We start from the raw sequence: 18641 nt of genomic DNA, 5'->3' as shown, positions 1-18641 counted from the left end.
TGGTGAGAAAAGCTTTTGAGTTTACACAGAGCTCTTCTTCAGGTCTGGGAAAGGTACTCAGCATGTCACAGCTAAATACAAGGTAGAACAGATTCAGCAGAATTAGAGACTAATAAAACATGCAAGATATAAAAACAGTATAAAAATAGGATGAGTTTAAATGAAAACAAAGTAATTGCTGAGCTTCAGACATTTAAAAATAGTTTATTGTTAGGTAATGTATCAGGGTAGAATTAATGGCAATTAAACAATTGAAGTTTGATTCACTACGGGAATTCACTAGGGTTCTGGCCCTATTGTATCTACATGAGGGAACCCCTTGCACCTATGTGGAAACTTAAATATGGTTCCATACAAGTACATGACTCCCTCCCATAAGTCTAATGGCAGGATTGGAACCTAAAATTCCAAATTGAGGGTGCTCAGCACTATACAGGATTGGATCCTAAACTCTCATTAACTTTAATGATTGCTGAGGATGCTCAGCACCTTGCAAGGACCAGACCTTTGACCACCTTTGTGCCAAACTGTCATTAAGGAAATGTTGATATGTCCACCCTAGTAGCCTCGTTGAGATGCAGTGTACTACCATGCGAGGAAGCAGAATTCTGGTCCTGTGCTAGCAGAGGCTGAGAGTGCTGTGAAGGCAGTGGGCCCTGCTCTATGAGAGGGAGTGCATTGATCAGTTCTTCCACTGTTTGTGCTTCTTCAGCAAAATCAACAAATTCATGGTTTTCTCCTGAACCTGCAATGGAAAAAAAGTTTCTTTATTGTTCTAAACAAACCTGCATACACTACACTGCATTTAAAAATAATAATCCCAAATGATGCATGCATTATATTTAATTTAGTTAAGTACACAGTTTTAATATTAATGAAAACTCAGTATCTCCCATGGGCCTGATCTGCAACTGACAGAGTAGTTAGGCCAGATTTTGAAAGGTATTTAGGCACTTAAAGATGCTAATTGGTGCCTAGTGGGATTTTCAAAAGTGGCAGGGCACCTAATTCCCAGATGCCATGGCACTTTTGAACACTATCACCTAGATATCACTACCACTAGACACCTATCTGCATCTTTAGATGCCTAAATACCTTTAACAGTCTGGCTCTTAGAGCCTAATGGGGTTACGTGAAGATGTAGCAGTCCACCCGCCTGATGTTTTTTGCAGGATCAGGACCTTGGTCCGTAATAGCCCGAATTTGTTAACCTTCAGGGCGTATTGACAGGTCTGCCTGTTCTCCCTGATCAGTTCAGAGATGGGAGTAGTTGGAGGGGGATGTTGATGCTGATTTTGCTACTGGGGTTTATTACTGCTAGGGCAATGTTATCTGCAGGAAACTGCTGATGTTTATGAGATGTATTTTTAAACATTTGTCCATATCTTTTGTGTATTAAAATACTGATGAGCCAATTACGTTCATACCTCCATAGTTATCTACCCCATTTCCTGAAATGCACATAAGAAAGGTTGTGCTGCACATGCATGTTCAGTTAAGTTCCTTTCCTAGTTAAAGGGACATGGACAACTTACATTTGGGCTACTATATTACTATTTTTCTGTTAGTTTTTCCATCTGTGTAAAGTGAAACTGACTTAATTGATTTTGTTTTTATATTGTCCCAGCCAAGACCAATGCAAAAAGTGTGTGGAGGGGGGTAAGTAGTATATTTTTTTAATAATCTGCAGTGTTGTTAATAATAGGTAAACATTTTATTTACCAAAAAAAGATTAAATTAACAGTGTTCATTTAGACTATTTTAGATTATAAGAATAATCTAGAGTTAGTGTAAGTATAAAAGAATGAAAATATATTACATGCTACACGTGACTATCAAGTGTGAAAAAAATCAGATATTATTCAAGAATGAATAGGCTATCAAAGGATTAAAAACTTTGGGCCTTTATTCTCCTCTCACTTACACAGATCTAAATTAGGAGTGACTCCATTGAAGTCAGTGAAGTTATATCAGCATAAAACTGGTGTGTGAGAAGATGCAGGGCCTGTCACGCATCCTGATACATACAAGGAGCACAGCTAAGCTTGCACATGTATCCTTAACTTTAGCATTTCCTGACTTTTGAATGCTTACCCATGCAACTTGAACTTTCTCAACATAGTTTTTTTTGGTAAAGAATATTACTGTGAAATGAAAGCTGTAAACTGAAGTTTTGATTGGGAAACATCTGCTTATGGCTAAAATTTTCTGTGAGGAAAAATGTTACTTTAATTAATTTTTATCTTATTTTTGCCACCATGGGCTTTACGATTCCAACCAATTAATCCTGCTGAAAAACTTGATGTATGCTACTCCTCAAGCAGGGGACTATTTTAACATTCAGGTAAACAGATAACCCATTAGGACAACAATACACGTTGTGGCAAGTGCCATCCTAGTTTTTTGTCATTGCTTATTTATAGTCTTTTCATTCCTTTTCCCTCCCGTGGAGCAGTTTCAATCATTCCTCTTCCAGTCTTTGTTCTCTTATTCATTGCAAGCTGAAAACAAAGTAAGAAAGAAGCTCATACGCAGTGTTCCATTGTTGGCCAGTTCTTCCTCTATAGCAAGAAGGCGGTTGTATTTGGTCACCCTCTCTCCACGGGAAAGACCTCCCAACTTGATAAACCTGGCACCCAGGCCAACAGCCTTAGGACAAAAAAGTGCATATTTTAAAATTCCACGGTTTAGCAGTGAAGTCATTTTCTTCCTAGTTATTTAACTTGTCCTAATGTAAACCCTATACACAACAATACTTATTCTCTCTCTGTAGAAATAAAGCCTTCCTTTAATTAAAGATGTAGTTGGATTTCTACACTAATTATCAGGTCATAAGAAATAAAATTGTATTTGCAAATGCAATGTCAGTACAAACAGACTAACTGTCAGAGCTAAGATTTACTATACAAGATTGTTATCACTACTCAGGAATATTTTCAGTAATTCATTTACATTTTTACAAACTAATGCAAGCAAATAGATAATACACACTTTCAAGTATGTTCCCTTTATCCTGCTTTGGCAATTTTCTTGCTTTTAAAAAAAATAAAAGTCCAAAGATTAACTCTTTGTAAACGGTAACTTTGGGAGGGGGAGGGAAGACCCCTTTAATAGATTACATACCTTTCTCAAACACAGACAGCCTTTCTCCTAAATACCAGTTCATGATAAAAAGCAATGGTTTAGCAATTCTGCAATTGAATAGCTTTCAATACATACCATATCTACAAGGCTATCATCAGAAGATTCTCCAGCTGGACTTCCAAATATGGCAATATGTCCTTGACCTATATATAATAAGAGTTTTTAGTCTTATTTAGTAAATATTTTACAAAAATATTGATTTCACGTTTTATACATTATAAATCCTTTGGCTCTTTCTGAGGTTAAATGCAAACAGGGTAAAAGATGGAGTAGATGCCCTCCTGATAGAAAAGTAAACAATATCAGTTGAATCGTTAGTACTTGTCCGCATTTTTGTTATTGCTCCTTTTACCTTGTTAAATCTTTTTCTCTTCAGCATGGCTAAAGTCACACCTGACATCTGTACCATAATTCCTACAGGCCAAGTTGATCAATCTGGCAATGTATTCTAGATGGTAGAATAGAGTTCTAGATAGTGTATTCTAATTCTAAGTATGTTCTCTAGCAATAGCCCAAGTGATTCCTCTTCACTATGAAAAGCAGCCCCCCACCTGGTGTGATTTAAATCCTGAAGTTCACTATTAACTGATTTTGACATGGTGTTTTTTTTATTCATTTTGTTTTATTTTGGGGAGAAGGGGGGAGAAGTTACATGTATAAAAATGTATCCATCATAAAGTCTCTGGGATGTATGTATCCATCATAAAGTCTCTGGGAACAAAATAACATGTTGACAAATGCAAACCCACAGAGCCATTACATGCAATAACCACCAAGGGTCAATAACAGAATCATTAATTTATCTATCCTGACTGCATTTACGGACCAATCTGGTCTTGTTTGTTTGTTACTGGTAACACTTCAGCTTCCTCCAGTTCAGCTTTTGTTTGTTTGGTTTTTTCAGTTCTGGTGTCTAAATATATAGTTTAGCCACAGCTTAAAAAAACATACACATTCAAGACATGCACAGCATCACTCAGCTGCAACTGAAGCACTGAAACATATTTTAAGGATTCCTTAAATATTTCAGAATACATGAACTCCTAAATATATTTTGCAATCAGGCCATGAATTTTAATTTCTTTTAACAAGCACTTCCTAAACTGTCAACTGCTGTATTTAAATGTGAAATATTACGTATTTATATATTGCATAGGTATAGCCATATTATGTATTCTTTACAGGGTTTTGAAATTCAGACTTTTTCCACTACTCACCGTCTAGAAGTCTGGTAAGTTCTGTAAGGTCAGATATCTTGGTTTGATTTGTATATTTTATGATCAGACCACTGCATTTTGGTACATTTATATTTTGATCCTCCACAAGTTTAGAAATACTTTTGGATGCATCTTCTGCAATCAGAAAACATCTGGAACCAAGAGCATTACATATACTGCTCCATTGTTGGCCATCCTGTGTAAACAGTAAAGTAAATGATTATGTGTTTAAAGGACTAATTTAGGAAAAAAATGTTGAGGGGTGAAAACACACCCACGAGCGAAATCTTGACCCCACTGAATTTGATTGCAAAACAGCCATTGATGTCAGTTGGACCAGGATTTCACCCCAGGACTATCCTTTATACAGAGAAATTATTTTTATTAATGGGCATAAATACAAATATATCACTGGCATTTTGTTTGGCGGTAGGGATTTTGCTAGAGGCAAGAAGCGAACTAGTCACAGGTAAAAAGCATCAGCTAATATATTACTGCAAAATGAATAGACTGTAGGAGTCTGGTACTCAGATTACTCTCCTGCAGACTTGGTTAAAGGAAAACTAATGGAAAATAAAATAGCTTCCCGTCACTTGATCCAATGTAAAACATGGCTAAATAGCTAGACATTATTTATTTTAAAATCCATATCTCTTTTAAATATGAAATAGTGAAACAGGAAGAAGCCATATAATCAGCCTGATGACATGTATCAAAACAGGAAGATAAGAGCTGCAGTCTGACTCCTAGAGAACAGCAGATTTCCACAGTTCTCTTTAGGTAAGTTCGGTATTATTGCTGGTGGTCTTCTTGGGTAAGCACTGCATGCATGTAATACTACATTTCCTGCCCTCTCTTCCCCCCAAAAAAAATTTACTGACAGTAAAACTGAGTAAATAATTTGCAACAAATAATTGACAGTTTGCCTTTTTTCTGTTCACAGATTGTCTATGAATAGATTGTAAAATTCCCAAATGTATTTGAGAAGATTTTGTGAATTTCCTCAGTGGATAATTCATTCTCTACCAATCACAGAGAATTGTGGATATCTGCAATTAGAAATTTGCAGGATGTAGTGCTCCAATTTAGCAAAGCATTTAAGCACATGCTTAAGTCACATTGAAGTTAATGACATTTAAGCACATGCCTAAAGTTAAACACTCACTAAAGTGTTTTGCTATATAAGAATGGACTGATGAAATGGGACCAGATTAACGATAATTTTCAAGTGCTCAAATGTTTGTGGCAAAGCTGTGTTGTGGATAAGATTTGTAGTTTGTATTTTTTTAATATTAAACTACTTTAAGATGTCCCATATTTTCAATTTTCAATACCCTGGAGATTTCTGTATTGAAAGCACATGTCTTCATCAGAGGAAGTTGGAAGTTCTGGCAGGTAGGGAACAACATGGGCTTCTGGCACCTTGGGAGGGGCGTGAATCAGTTTAGGATTGTGAGAGAAGCAAATATAGCTATACATTTCTGCTATGACGACTGGTAGTGAACTAGTTTTAAACATTCATTTAAACTAGTTTAGTTTTAAACATTCATATTTATTCATTTAGGTTAACCTTCAGATTTAACTCCTTGAGATGAATGGGGCAGATCACTCCTCTCAGAGCTATTTCAGGCTACGGACAGATTCAGGAAGACAACATTGCATTGGTTTACTCTTCGTTCACGTTTTAAAGGTTTTCTTCATAATTATGAAAGCTGGAAAGATGCATTGTTTTTTAAAGGAGGGTTTAGGGATTTGGGACATAATTCTTTTAGAAGGGGTGGATTACACATTAAATTGTGTGGCTTCAGAACTATGCAATACATAGTTCTATGGCTATAGTTGGGTTTTTGTCTTGTTGAAATATGGCAAACCTAAATATTAACATATTTGGAAACAATGATAAAACCATTGATATTTAAGTTTATAACATCTGTCCCTTTCATCCATATAAATATATCTTAATGTAATATTTAATATTGTTCTACTTAATTATAATTATTCATTGACCCCACTCATTTATCTCTTCTAATTTTGATTTTATTGGTAGTTAAATCTCATGTTAATCTAATCTAGTTAATTCTACATGGTTCTACTACTCTTTTTAATTCTGTTGAACAGTGCTGTCAAGTATGACTGTAAATCTTGGCTCTAAAGTTTTATAGCGACTTACTTCATTATTAAATTATTCTTAGAAATGTACAACTACATCTAAATCTTTTTTCCTGCTGCACAAACAGATTTTCACTTTTGCAGTAGCATCTGAAATATTAGATGAGCACACAAGAAAGGATATGTAATTAAAATGACAGTGGCTTTGGAAGTGGAATCTGCCAGAACTTCATTTTCATGTAATTCTTTAAAACACATTATATATTGTAAATCTGTGCGCATTATGCTCACTCTAATCAGGATTAATTTCCATTAGGTGTCATGTCAAATGTATACAAAGTTAGGGTCATTATCACCAATTAGTGGACATGTGAATAAAGTCTGACATAAATTTTCATTATGTTTGTCTCCAAAACAGTGAAAAATGACACTTTTTCTTCATGGTTTTAATTTTTGGTAAACCCATGCAAGCTCAGTAAAATTCCTCTCCTGGTTCCTGATGAGTTCACAAGGCCTAGACAGAGAACTAATGCATAGGCTATGCATCACATACGTCCTATGCAGAGAGCTAACGCATAGGCTATGCATCACATACGTCCAAGTTAAGTCCCCAGAATGGGAATTAAGTAGGATATAGGTGATGTATAAATGTTGCACTGGCCCTCTGAATAGGAGTGAATTTCACCCATGAGTGTTTGTTTTATCTATGGCTTCTTATTTCCTTTAGGAAAGATATTTCCAGAGCATAATCTAAAAGCTTTCTAAATATCTCTGTCTCACCTCTTTCCTCAGGGGATCCACTAATGCAATAATAGAGGGATATTTATTAATTAGGTCCACATACATATCGACCATTTCATCAGGACTCTTGAATGTTCCAGTCAGTATTTCATATTTTCCTTTGGTCTAAAAACATAAGTTAAATGTGTAAAAGATAAAAACGGTAGCAATTTTGTAGTAAACAATTACCATTTCAGTCACGCAGATCCAGTGGCCACAAAACTCTTCCTAGGTGAGTGCAGGGGACGCGCCTTTATTTTAGTCCAGAGGCTATTAGATATTTACTCAGGCTTTGTGTGAAGTGGATGGAATTTACCTCATGCTATTTTTAGACCTCTGCATGTCCTAGGCAGTGTTGCCAACCCTTGAGATTTTTTGTGAGCTTCACAATATTTGGCATTTTTCTCAGTGTCTGCTGCTGAATAAAGACACTGCCTGAAAATCTCTGCGCGCACACGCGCGCGCGCGCACACACACACACACACACACACGTTTCTAGCCCTCATGGTTGCAGAGAAAAGCTTGAAAACATGAAATGAGTGCACCCTAAAGGCTCAGAAACCAGAAGGCAAAGAAAAAAAAAAAACAAAATACATTGTTTTATCTCATGACTTTTGGGACCTGACTCATGATTTTTGCATACTTGAGGTTAGCAACACTGCAAAGGACAATTAATGGCAGAATGCCAACCTACATCAGAAAAGCCTTAGCTTTCATCACTTTCAAACATTGTTAATGTTATGATAGTTCCTGTTGTTTAATCATTTAAGGTTCTGCTCATCTTAGAATAGGATTTTGGGGTGTGCCAAATTGGCCTCAGTTGGTATGGTCTCTGTTACACACCAAAAACATCATATAAAATGTCTGATATTAAAAATGAAGGGTTTCGGTCATTGGCAGAACTCAAAACATAAAAAACTCACCAAATTCTGAGCCAGTCAGAATAGTAGTTATCCTTTTCTAAATGAAAAGCATCCTGATTGATTTCTCAACTTTAAAAAAACAAAAGTACTTCTCAAAACTTCAGCCTGAGGTAAATAAATCTGACCAAGTTATAAACCCTGCTAAAACAGGAATTGTCATAGAAATGTTGACAGCCAATTATAAAAGTGCTACATATTCCTGTTTGATAGATCAAACTGTACCAAGCAATAACAGGTTTTTGGGTACATCTACACTGCAAAAAAACAAAACAAAAACAAAAAACCCTGCAGCAGCGCGTCTGAGCCCGGGTTACAGGACTTATGCTACGGGGCTAAAAATAGCAGTGTAGGCATTCCCGCTAAGGCTGGAGCCTGGGTTCTGAGACTCACTTCCCTTATTGGGTCTCAGAGCTCAGGCTCCAGCCCAAGTGGAAACACCTACAATTCTATTTTTAACCCTGTGACATGAGCCCGCACCTGAGACTTCTTGTTGCAAAGGTTTTGTTTGTTTTTGTTTTTTGCAGAGTAGATGTATCCTACGCCTTAAAGCACAACAGGTATTGTACAATAAAATAAGGAAATAAATTAAAAAAAAAAAAGAATAGTGTAAATGGATTACAGCAGGAATCCATTATTTTGCAGAATATGAAGATAGAGACATATTTAAAGGCAAGGTGGGTGGAAGCTTGGCATATTATTAAACTGCACATTGGTATGAAAGAAGGCACTTTTGCAATTGGAAACTTGGACTCGCATCTAGTTTAGGTTATAAGTGACCTAAATTTGGCTTGCTTGCTCAATTTAATGAGTAGTGAATATTTGTTCATTAAAGCAGTTTGCTACAATTGACAAGGACTGATCAGAAAAGTCTCAAACAAAGAAACATAGGAGTAATTTTGGCTGGCACAATTAGCCTTTCAGTGTTTAAATTCTAAAGGCCAAATCCTGAATAATGGGCTACACCCCTCATGAAAAGGGATGGCCCAAAAGGGATGGAAAAAATGGCCCAACTATCTCTGAAGCGAGCCAAGCTGCTACGCCAGGTCATAAGGGGGAACAGCTGCCATGACCCACTGTGTCTTGCTCCATGCAAGGTTTTATTCCAGTGTACCCATTATGTTAGCAGTATGGGTATGTCTCATCACACTCACTGCCCCTTGTTTTCTACGTTCATGTGCAGAGAGTCACTGCAGAGCTCTGCTGCATAGTACAGAAGGGATGAGAAAACTGAGTGGACTCCCTGCTCCTTGTTTCCCTACATTTGTTTCCCATAACATTTCTGCTATGTCTTGGACTGTGCACACCACCTGCATGTTCAAAGCCTAGTGTATCAGGCAGGAACTGTTTTTGTTGTATTTTTGTACACTGCCTAGGGGTTGGGGCCTCCGTGCTACTGCAATACAAATAAGAAACAATATTAACCATAAACAGTCACTTTAAAATCAATTAAAGAAGAGAAATTAAAAATAACTTACATAGTCCATCAGTTCATGAGCAGCACAGTTTATTGCTAAATGTACATCTATTCCTAATTCCAGACCTAGATTCCTGCAAGCTGTTTGCATTAAGATCAGAGGTTGTTCTAGATTATCACACCCTGTTATTAAGCACCCCAAGTGTGATATTCTCTTTAAAACTGGTGGCTGGAAATAAAACAGAAACAATATCAGTATTAACATATATGTAGCTATAGGACAGTAGGATTTCAGTCAACCTCAGCTCCGAAAAATACAATGTTCTCCTCTTGCAAATGACACTGAAATCTTATGGACAATATGCTACATAATGGGAGGTTCCCAAAAGCTGGTCCATGGAAGGCAGACTACTCTGTGGAAATCTGGCTGATCTAATGATTTTGGCTCACTTGTTTCTAGCTGTTATAGGTCATTAAAAGACAGCAAAAATACTGTAAAGGCTCTCTTAATACTGCCTTTCTGCATAAGTAAATTCTGTAATTGCCAAAAGACTGTTACAAAATTACAAATGGGAGTTGGTCTGCATATCTTGATTGGGAAGGGAGAGGAGAGGGGAGTGGATCCAGAAGGCAGTCTCCAAGAAGAAGTGGTCCATGCTATGAGAAAGTTTTCTCTGCTGTAGATCACTCTCTTTTCACACAACTGTTTCCTGTTCCTTCCAACTGTCATTTACATTTCAAATTCACTTCCCACTCAGTTATCCTCATCCATGACCCCAACATGACAATACTGGAACATTCAAGAGGTAGTACAACTCTTTCAAGCTCCATGAGAAAACAAAATGATGGGGGCAAATTTAGCTATGTTATGGTGTTTATTTTGTTGAACATCAGGAATATTTCTGATGTGGGAATATATTAGCCATAAAATGATTGGCACTAAATCAAAAGTCTCAGCTTTGCTTTGGTGTTTAACCAACTGCAAAAGTTATGTTGGTTTATAAACTCTACTGCTATGAATGTTGAAATAATAAATGAATGTTGTAGTGGTATAGGTCCCAGGATATTAGAGAGACAACATGAGTGCGGTAATATCTTTTATTGGACCAACTTCTGTGGGTGAGAGAGACAAGCTTTCGAGCTTACACAGAGCTCACCTTCAGGGATCTCATGGGACCATGTCTATGTAATAAATGAGTGGTTCTTAACCACATGTATATGTACTGGTACCCTTGGAACTTCAGGCTCTCCATCTCTACACTGATGTAGAGTCTTTGTGCTACAAATTCATTTGTGAGTGCTCTGTCCCTCAGGGAAACTTGAAATCCTTCATTTGGGGTAGCCCATGCTTGTCAGCAGGTTAGAGAGCATACTATTGAATATACAAGCAAGTACAGCTGAAGTCTTAGATTGGTAAACTGATACTACCACCTAAATGGATTGAGAACAACTGATCTGAATATAACTATAGTATCTGTGGACCTGGAATTTAAAGAATGACATCATGAGCTTGCCAAGGTAACTCAGAGGATGCAGTCTTGGTGTCTGTTGAGGAAGACGTTAGTTGGAAGGAGACACTGTGTGTCTGCCTAAACTCAAGAGATCTTGAAAGAGTAAGACTCAAAAGAAGGAGCAGAATCCTAGCTACAGAGACAGAGTTGGGGACCTTCTCTCAAATATAAAATTTGAAGAGCTTAGGCACAGATCAGATTACTGGGAAATGGAGAGAGTCTTGTACCAGGGTGGAAGAAGTGAGAAGGTAATTTATTTCACTCATAGTTATCTAGATATAGCATTAAGAATACGATGCTTCAATGGATTGTGCATGAGTGAAGCAGTCCACCTGCATACTATCAATTCCCAGGATCAGGCTTAATTTTGCATTTTCATATGACTTCTCTGAGATGTTTCTTATTGTATTATTTTCAGTTTCTTTATTTTTGCTTTCATCTCAGGCCTGGTTTACACCTAAAACTTAGGTCGATCTAGCTACATCACTAAGAGAAGTAGTTAAGCTGACCTAAGTCCCGATACAGATACCACTAAGGGTATGTCTATACTGCAATTGACACCTGTGGCTGGTCCATGCCAGCTGACTTGGGCTCACCAGACTGATTAATTAATTGAGGTGTAGATGACACTGCAAGGGGGGAGGGTCCCAGAGGTCAGGCTCCAGGCCGAGCCCAAACACCTACGCCACAATTACCCAGTCCCTTAGCATGGGCCCTGAGAGTCCGAGTCAGCTGACACGGGCTAGCCACTGGTTTTTAATTGCAGTGCAGACATATCCTAAGTGAAAAGAAAATGTCTTCCGTCAACCTAGCTACCACCTCTCAAGGGGATGGATTAAGTACAGTGATCGGAGAAGATGTCACTGTAGCAAGCACCTACACTCTGGCACTATTGCAGCACAGCTGCAGTGCTGAAGTGTAGTGTCGCCAAGTCCTTTGACATCAATCTCTTATTTCAGCCTTGTGACCTGTTGTTTAAGTAAAGCAAGTAAGTAGTCTAAAACTGATCTGCCCTTAAAAACAGGATATGTTTCAACCAGGATGTAACAGGGACTCAGTCTTGAACTGCTACAGACTAACCAAGTGCCTGGCAGCAATGTGTTATATACAGACACAAACAAACAAAACATAGAAGTCCCTTATATGGATGATTTAAGCTGTGACTAAATAACCAAAATGTGCTTTTTGATAAAATAATATATTGACATTTCATGCATTATGGGGTGTTATATGCTGCACGGCCAACTCTCGAAATACCATTTCATCAACCTCTTCAGGATAAAAATGACTAAAACAAAAAAAACCTTCTATATTAAGCAAAAGCCCCAAAATTTCATTATAACAGTCCACACCCCAAAGTCCATTGCCATTTTTAAAGCTTGGATTTGAATTATTTATAATACCTAAATAGAAGGTTGAATATACAATTTTCTACTACTTTCAGAGGGGTGTGGTGAGTCAAAGGTAGAGTGGTTTCTCAGGGAGCTAGGCTGCTGGGGGTAGGAAGCAACACAGGGGGACAAGCCTTACATGGTGAGAGGGTCGTGCTCTCTGCCTGCTCATTGGCCTCCCAAATCCCTCCTCTGTGCATATGATACATCAGGGTCTCCCTATGATGAACCACGTGGAGTTTCCCTTCAGATTCTTTTTCCATGAGAGGGAGGTTTAGCTAACAGAACCCCAAAAACACCCTCTATTAGATGACACAAAATGTGTCTTATCTGAAATTTACAAGTCTTGACTTAGACCTTTTAAAAGTGCCACTGTAAATGAACAATTTATAACTTAGAATGTTTGGGCTCCCTGTTGTACATAATAATCCTCTGGAAGCTTAAAACTAAAATCTGTTTTCTTACCAGAGCTTTTTTCACTGCACTACGTGCACTGCCTTTTTTACTGTCTGTTAGTTGAGGGCTGGACTGTTGGCATTGGAGAAAAAGCAATGAAGCAGTTTTGTTTGGGAAAATCCAAGAATTACATAGTAGTTTCACAGAGAGAAAAGAAAAAACGTTAATCACATTTTAATCTAGCAACCTTAAGTCTATTAATTTAGGTTAGAAAACATTATTTTGGAAAACACAGATCTGTATTCTGTGTACAGTACAGTACAAAGTAATGATATTGTTTTATTACCACACAATAACTCGTCTCCAAATGTTCATTTCCATGAAGAATGTGCACTGTTGCTTTTTCCAGAGGGTTTTCACTTTCTGTGCCAACTGCATCTGTGCTCCCAAAACTGTGGATCTAGATTGACTTATACACTTGAAGAATAACTAAGAATGCCCCAATCCTACAAAAATGAACTTTACACATTCTTTTTTGAGTGCTTGCTCATGTCGATTCCAAGTAGGTGTGCGTGCACTGCGTGCATGGTCCGCTGGAAGGTTTTCCCCCAGAGTACCCCTTGGGTCAGCTGTGGAGACCCCTGGAGTCGCGCCTCCATAGCACTCTATATAGGGCTCCACCGACCCTCCTCAGTTCCTTCTTACAGCCCATGACAGTCGCTGGAACAACCGGTTTCTCTTGCTTCGCAGGTGATTCCCCCCTTTTATTGTTCTCTCTGTTAAGTACCTGTAAATAGTTGAAGTAGTTAAGAATTAGTTGTTGTTGTTAGTATAGCTTAGGATAGTACTCCTGATTAGCGAGTAGTTCCAGTTCCCTCCTGCCTGCCCCAGGGTTGGGGTATGCCTGGCTTCAAACCGTGTGGGTCCTGCAAGAAGCCTATGCCTAGGGATGACCCACACTCCTGCCTTAAGTGCCTGGGAGAGTCGCACCTGCGGGAGCATTGTAAAATTTGTAGGAGCTTCCAATCGAGGACCCAGAAGGAAAGGAACCAAAAACTTAAATTCTTGAAGATGAAAGAGGCTCTTTGTCTTATGGACACTTCAGTGGAGCAAGGTCCTGGCAAATCTACCTCAGTACAGAGTGCTCTGGCATCAGTGAGTGAAGGGCCACGTAGTAAGGACTCTACTAATGAGCCATGGCATCGCTTACCTCTCTGACACCGAAGGCCTTGGCACATGGAACACAGCGGCACCATTCCCATTCCCTGGTGCCGCACAATAAGAAGTGGTTGGAGAGGGGATACTCACCAATAGAAAGAGAGTCAGGAAGAGAAGTGGGAAAGTGAGACCCATGCCGGGCCACTTAAACCCTGTCCCAAAAGGTGCGGCACCATTGACTCCAGCCTCGAGGAGGGGTTCGTTGAGTCTGGTGCCTGTAGTGTCTCCACTGAGGGAGATACTGGAGGAGGATTTGCAATGCCCCTCCACTCCTGAGACTTTTGAGGTGGCGAGGGAGCTGATCAAAGAGCCAGCCCCACCAGCCCAGCCTAGGCGAGAGCAAGTGCAAGCCCCGGCACTGAAGAAGACCCTGGTGCCATCTAAGGGCCAACCGGCATTTATGGTCAGGTCCCACTCCCCTCGGCACCACTCCCCGGCACCATCTGGCACTGTACCGCCATGGTCCCCACGCAGTGAGAGGCTCTCCTCAGACTCAGAGTCCATTACATCTCAGAGAAGCCGGTACTGGAGCAGGCAAAGGGTGGAGAGGCTGCCCCCACCTCAGTGCAGATGCTGCCGCAGTGGCCATTCTGGAACCCCTGGGCATACCACCAGGCCCAAGGGTCCCACTAGGGCAGGTCGTATTCCTTTGCTTTGGAATACAGACCCCAGCCTTTCCATTCAGCGAGCGCCCCATCAGATGCTGAGAAGTTTCAGACGTGGGCACCGAGTTGGATGAGTCATGGGAGCCCGGCACCATGGGGAGCAAGATGGCACCATGTGATCCAGCCGGTGCCGAGGTGCAGGAATCAGCATTGCCTCTGAGAGTCCTCCTCCTCATCCCCTGATGAGGCCGTAGCAGGAGCTACCCCGACTTCCATTCCAGACAACAGCAGAGCACACCAAGAGTTTCTGCGCAGGGTAGCTCAAAACATGGGCCTCCAAGCTGAGGAGGTGGAGGAGGACATGGACCTCATGGTGGACATATTGGTTCTGAAGTGTCATCCAGGGTCACCCTTCCACTGATTAAAACCATTAGGGAGACCACAAAGACCTTGTGGCAGACCCCTGCCTCTCTACTCCTCACTGCTGAGAAGGTGGAGAGGAAATATTTCCTGCCATCTAAGGGAAATGGGCATTTTTATACCCCACTCCACACCAGGGTCATTGGTGGTGGCCGCCGCTAACAAAAAAGAGTGGCAAGAACAGCAGGGGCCCATGCCAAAGGCCAAGGACGCAAAAAAATTGGAGCTCTTTGGGCGGAAGGTGTATTCCACCAGGGAGCTGCAATTTAGGATCACGAATCAACAGACGATCCTAAGTAGGTATGCCTACAACTCCTGGACGTCAATGGATAAGCTCAAAGATGCCATGTAGCCAGACTCCAAGTCTGAGTTCACGGCCATGGTTAAAGAGGGCAAGGCGATCTACAGAACTCTGCTCCAGTCTGCTTTGGACGCAGCAGACGGGGTGGCCCACGCTATGTCTTCAGGGGTAGCCATAAGGAGAAGCTCTTGGCTGCAGGCCTTGGGCCTCCCACAGGAGGTCCAAACAACCATCCAGAATCTCCCATTCGAAGGACCAGCCTTATTCTCGTCCCAGATGGACTCTAAGCTACAGAGCCTGAAGGACTCGAGCCATCCTGAAATCCTTGGATCTGCATATGCTGGCATCTCAAAGGAAATTGTTCAAGCCGCAGCCCATACCCGATTCTACCAGCCGTGACAAGACTACAGCTGTAGAAGGGGAAGAAATGTCAGGAGGAACCATGTCTCTGGCCAGAATCAGGGCCAGTTGCAGCAGTCCTCTGGCCCAAAGTAAAACTTTTGAGCGTGCGCCCGAGGATGACATTCCAGGCACAGGCCTGGATCCAAACTGTCCCTTGTCTTAACTGTTTATCCCAATTTTATCATGCATGGTCCCAGATCATGTCGGACCAGTGGGTCTTGCACACAGTAAAATTGGGACACTCCCACGCTCCCCCTCCTATACCTGTCCCTCTTCAGAGACCCTCTCATGAGCATCTGCTTCTTCAAGAAGTCCAGTCACTTCTAAAGTTAGGGGCAGTGGAAGAGGTCCCTCACGATCTGAGGGGAAAAGGGTTTTACTCCCATTACTTTTTAATTCCGAAAGCCAAAGGGGGGCTTCGTCCCATTCTCGACCTGCGAAACCTCAACAAGTTCGTGAAGAAAGTGAGGTTTTGCATGGCCTCTCTGGCCTCCATAATTCCCTCCCTGGATCCAGGAGACTGGTACATTGCCCTTGACTTGAAAGATGCATACTTTCACGTGGCCATTGTGCCAAGACACAGGCGGTTCCTCCGCTTTGTAGTGAATCATATGCATCTACAGTTCATGCTCCTGCCCTTCAGTTTGTCAGCGGTACCCCAGGTGTTCACCAAATGCCTGTCAGGAGTTGCAGCCTTCTTGAAGAAGCAGATAATTCAGATGTTTCCCTACCTCGACAATTGGCTGGACAAGGGGCGCACCATGGCCCAGGTGGAGGCGCACCTCATGGTGATAAGGACCACCTTCGACAAACTGGGTCTTATGATCAACAAGCAGAAATTGACACTGGTTCCCACACAGAGAATGGAATTCATTGGAGCAGTGCTGGTCTTGGTACAGGCCAGGGTGTCCGTTCCCCAAGCTTGATTCCTGGCTATGAGAGATGATACAGGACTTGAAAAAGTATCCCTTCACCACAGCTCGGATCTGCTTAAAACTGCTGGGACATATGGTGGCGTGCACTTATGTGATCCAGCATGTGAGGCTACGACTGAGGGCACTGCAGGCCTGGTTAGTCATAGCATATCACCCAGCACATGACACCATAGACAAGGTAGTGTCTCTGCCCTCCAAAGTTCTAGTTTCTCTGGACTGGTGGTGCGAGCCTCAACAGGTATGTGCCGGACTCCCTTTCCTGTCACCCCAACCGTCTTTGTGTCTGATCACAGATGTGTCAGACGTTGGGTGGGGGGCCCACCTGGGCGATCTCAAGACACAGGGCCTATGGACCCAGTCAGACCTGCTGCTACATATCATTGTGAGGGAACTAAGAGCGGTACATCTAGTATGCCAAGCTTTTCAGGACTATCTAACGGGCAAGGTGATATCAGTTCTGATGGACAATACAGCAGCAATATTTTATATAAACAGGGTGGAGCTTGCTCCTCTCCCCTGTGCCAGGAAGCCCCCAGTCTGTGGGAATTCTGCATCGCTTGATCGATTCACCTTGTGGCAGCATACCTTCTGGGGTGCCAAAAAGCACTGGCAGACATCCTCAGCAGTCCTTCCTCACTCTTGAGTGGTCGATTCGATCAGTGCGTTGGCCAATGTCTTCCAGAGGTGGGGCGTTCCCCAGGTGAATCTATTCGCCACAGAGCTCAACAAGAAATGCAGGAACTTTTGCTCTTTTCAGAAGCACAGCCCCGCATTTCTCATTCCTTGGACAGACCAACTGTTCTACACCTTCCCACCGACCCCTCTTATCCACAGAGTGTTGGTGAAAATCTGGCAGGAGAGGGCCGTGGTAATTCTAATAGCCCCAGCTTGATCCCATCAGCACTGGTTTACGACCCTGCTTGATCTTTATGTGGAAATGCCGATCACTCTGCCTCTTCTCCCGTACCTGCTCACCCAGGACAAAGGCACCCTAAGGCATCCCAACCTCAAGGTACTGCACCTCACAGCATGAGGTTGAACCTGAGGGAACTAGTGTGTTCAGAACAAGTCAGGGAGGTTCTCCTTAGTAGTAGGAAATCCTCCATTAGGGCTACTACCTAGCAAAGTGGAAGTGGTTTTCGATGTGGGCAGCAGCAAAGAGAATCCTGCCTTTGAAAGTGCCAGTTCTGATGATATTGGACTATTTGCTCCATCTGAAGCAGCAAGGCTTATCGGGGTCTTCGGTTAAGGTCCATTTGGCAGCCATTTTGGCATTCCACCCTAAGGAGGCAGGCTGCTCGGTTTTTGTTAGCCCTATGGTTAAACGGTTCTTGAAAGGGTTGGACAAACTGTACTCGCCAACACAATTGCCAGTGGCCCAATGGGACCTCAGCCTTGTCCTCTCGAGGCTAACAGGCCCCCCATTTGAGCCTCTTGCATCTTGTTTGCTCCTCTACTTATCCTGGAAGGTGGGTTTTCTGGTAGCCATAACATTGGCTAGAAGGGTATCTGTGCCCAGAGCACTGACTTCGGAGCCTCCCCACACCATTTTCTTCAGGGATAAGGTACCGCTTCGCCGTAATCCAGCTTTTCTGCCAAAGGTGGTCTCTCATTTCCATGCTAATCAGGATGTTTTCCTCCTGGTTTTCTTCCCAAGGACGCACGCTAATAGTAGGAAGAGTGTGTTGCAGCTTCTTAATGTCAGAAGAGCTCTAGCCTTCTACATTGAAAGGACCAAGCCTTTCAGAAAGACATCTCAGCTGTTTGTAGCAGTAGCTGATAGAATGAAGGGGAACCAGTTTCGTCTCGATGCATCTTGTCTTAGATCACTTTGGATATCAGGAAGTGTTATGACCTGGCGAAAGTGCCAGCACC

At 41.5% G+C, this 18641-nt stretch overlaps 1 protein-coding gene across 1 annotated transcript in view; it reads right to left on the bottom strand.

Annotated features, from left to right (window-relative positions):
- Nucleotides 1-199: 199 nt before the first annotated feature.
- The window catches only part of ENO4 (enolase 4), a 35765-nt gene continuing 17323 nt past the window's right edge, over nucleotides 200-18641 (bottom strand). Inside the window, exons 8-14 of the mRNA XM_067561291.1 lie at nucleotides 12955-13017; nucleotides 9649-9816; nucleotides 7251-7376; nucleotides 4362-4557; nucleotides 3220-3287; nucleotides 2532-2649; nucleotides 200-745 (exon numbers count right to left, since the gene is read on the bottom strand). Of these exons, the coding sequence (XP_067417392.1) occupies nucleotides 534-745; nucleotides 2532-2649; nucleotides 3220-3287; nucleotides 4362-4557; nucleotides 7251-7376; nucleotides 9649-9816; nucleotides 12955-13017 (951 nt within the window). The 3' untranslated portion in view covers nucleotides 200-533. The remainder of the gene's footprint in view (nucleotides 746-2531; nucleotides 2650-3219; nucleotides 3288-4361; nucleotides 4558-7250; nucleotides 7377-9648; nucleotides 9817-12954; nucleotides 13018-18641) is intronic.

The sequence above is a fragment of the Emydura macquarii genome, unplaced genomic scaffold (genome assembly GCF_026122565.2).
Source record: "Emydura macquarii macquarii isolate MOO-44397 ecotype Brisbane River unplaced genomic scaffold, CSIRO-AGI_Emac_v2 contig_2372, whole genome shotgun sequence".
Classification (NCBI taxonomy): domain Eukaryota; kingdom Metazoa; phylum Chordata; order Testudines; family Chelidae; genus Emydura; species Emydura macquarii.
The sequence above is the reverse complement of the archived record's forward strand: the minus strand, read 5'-3'. Positions and strand labels throughout refer to the sequence as shown.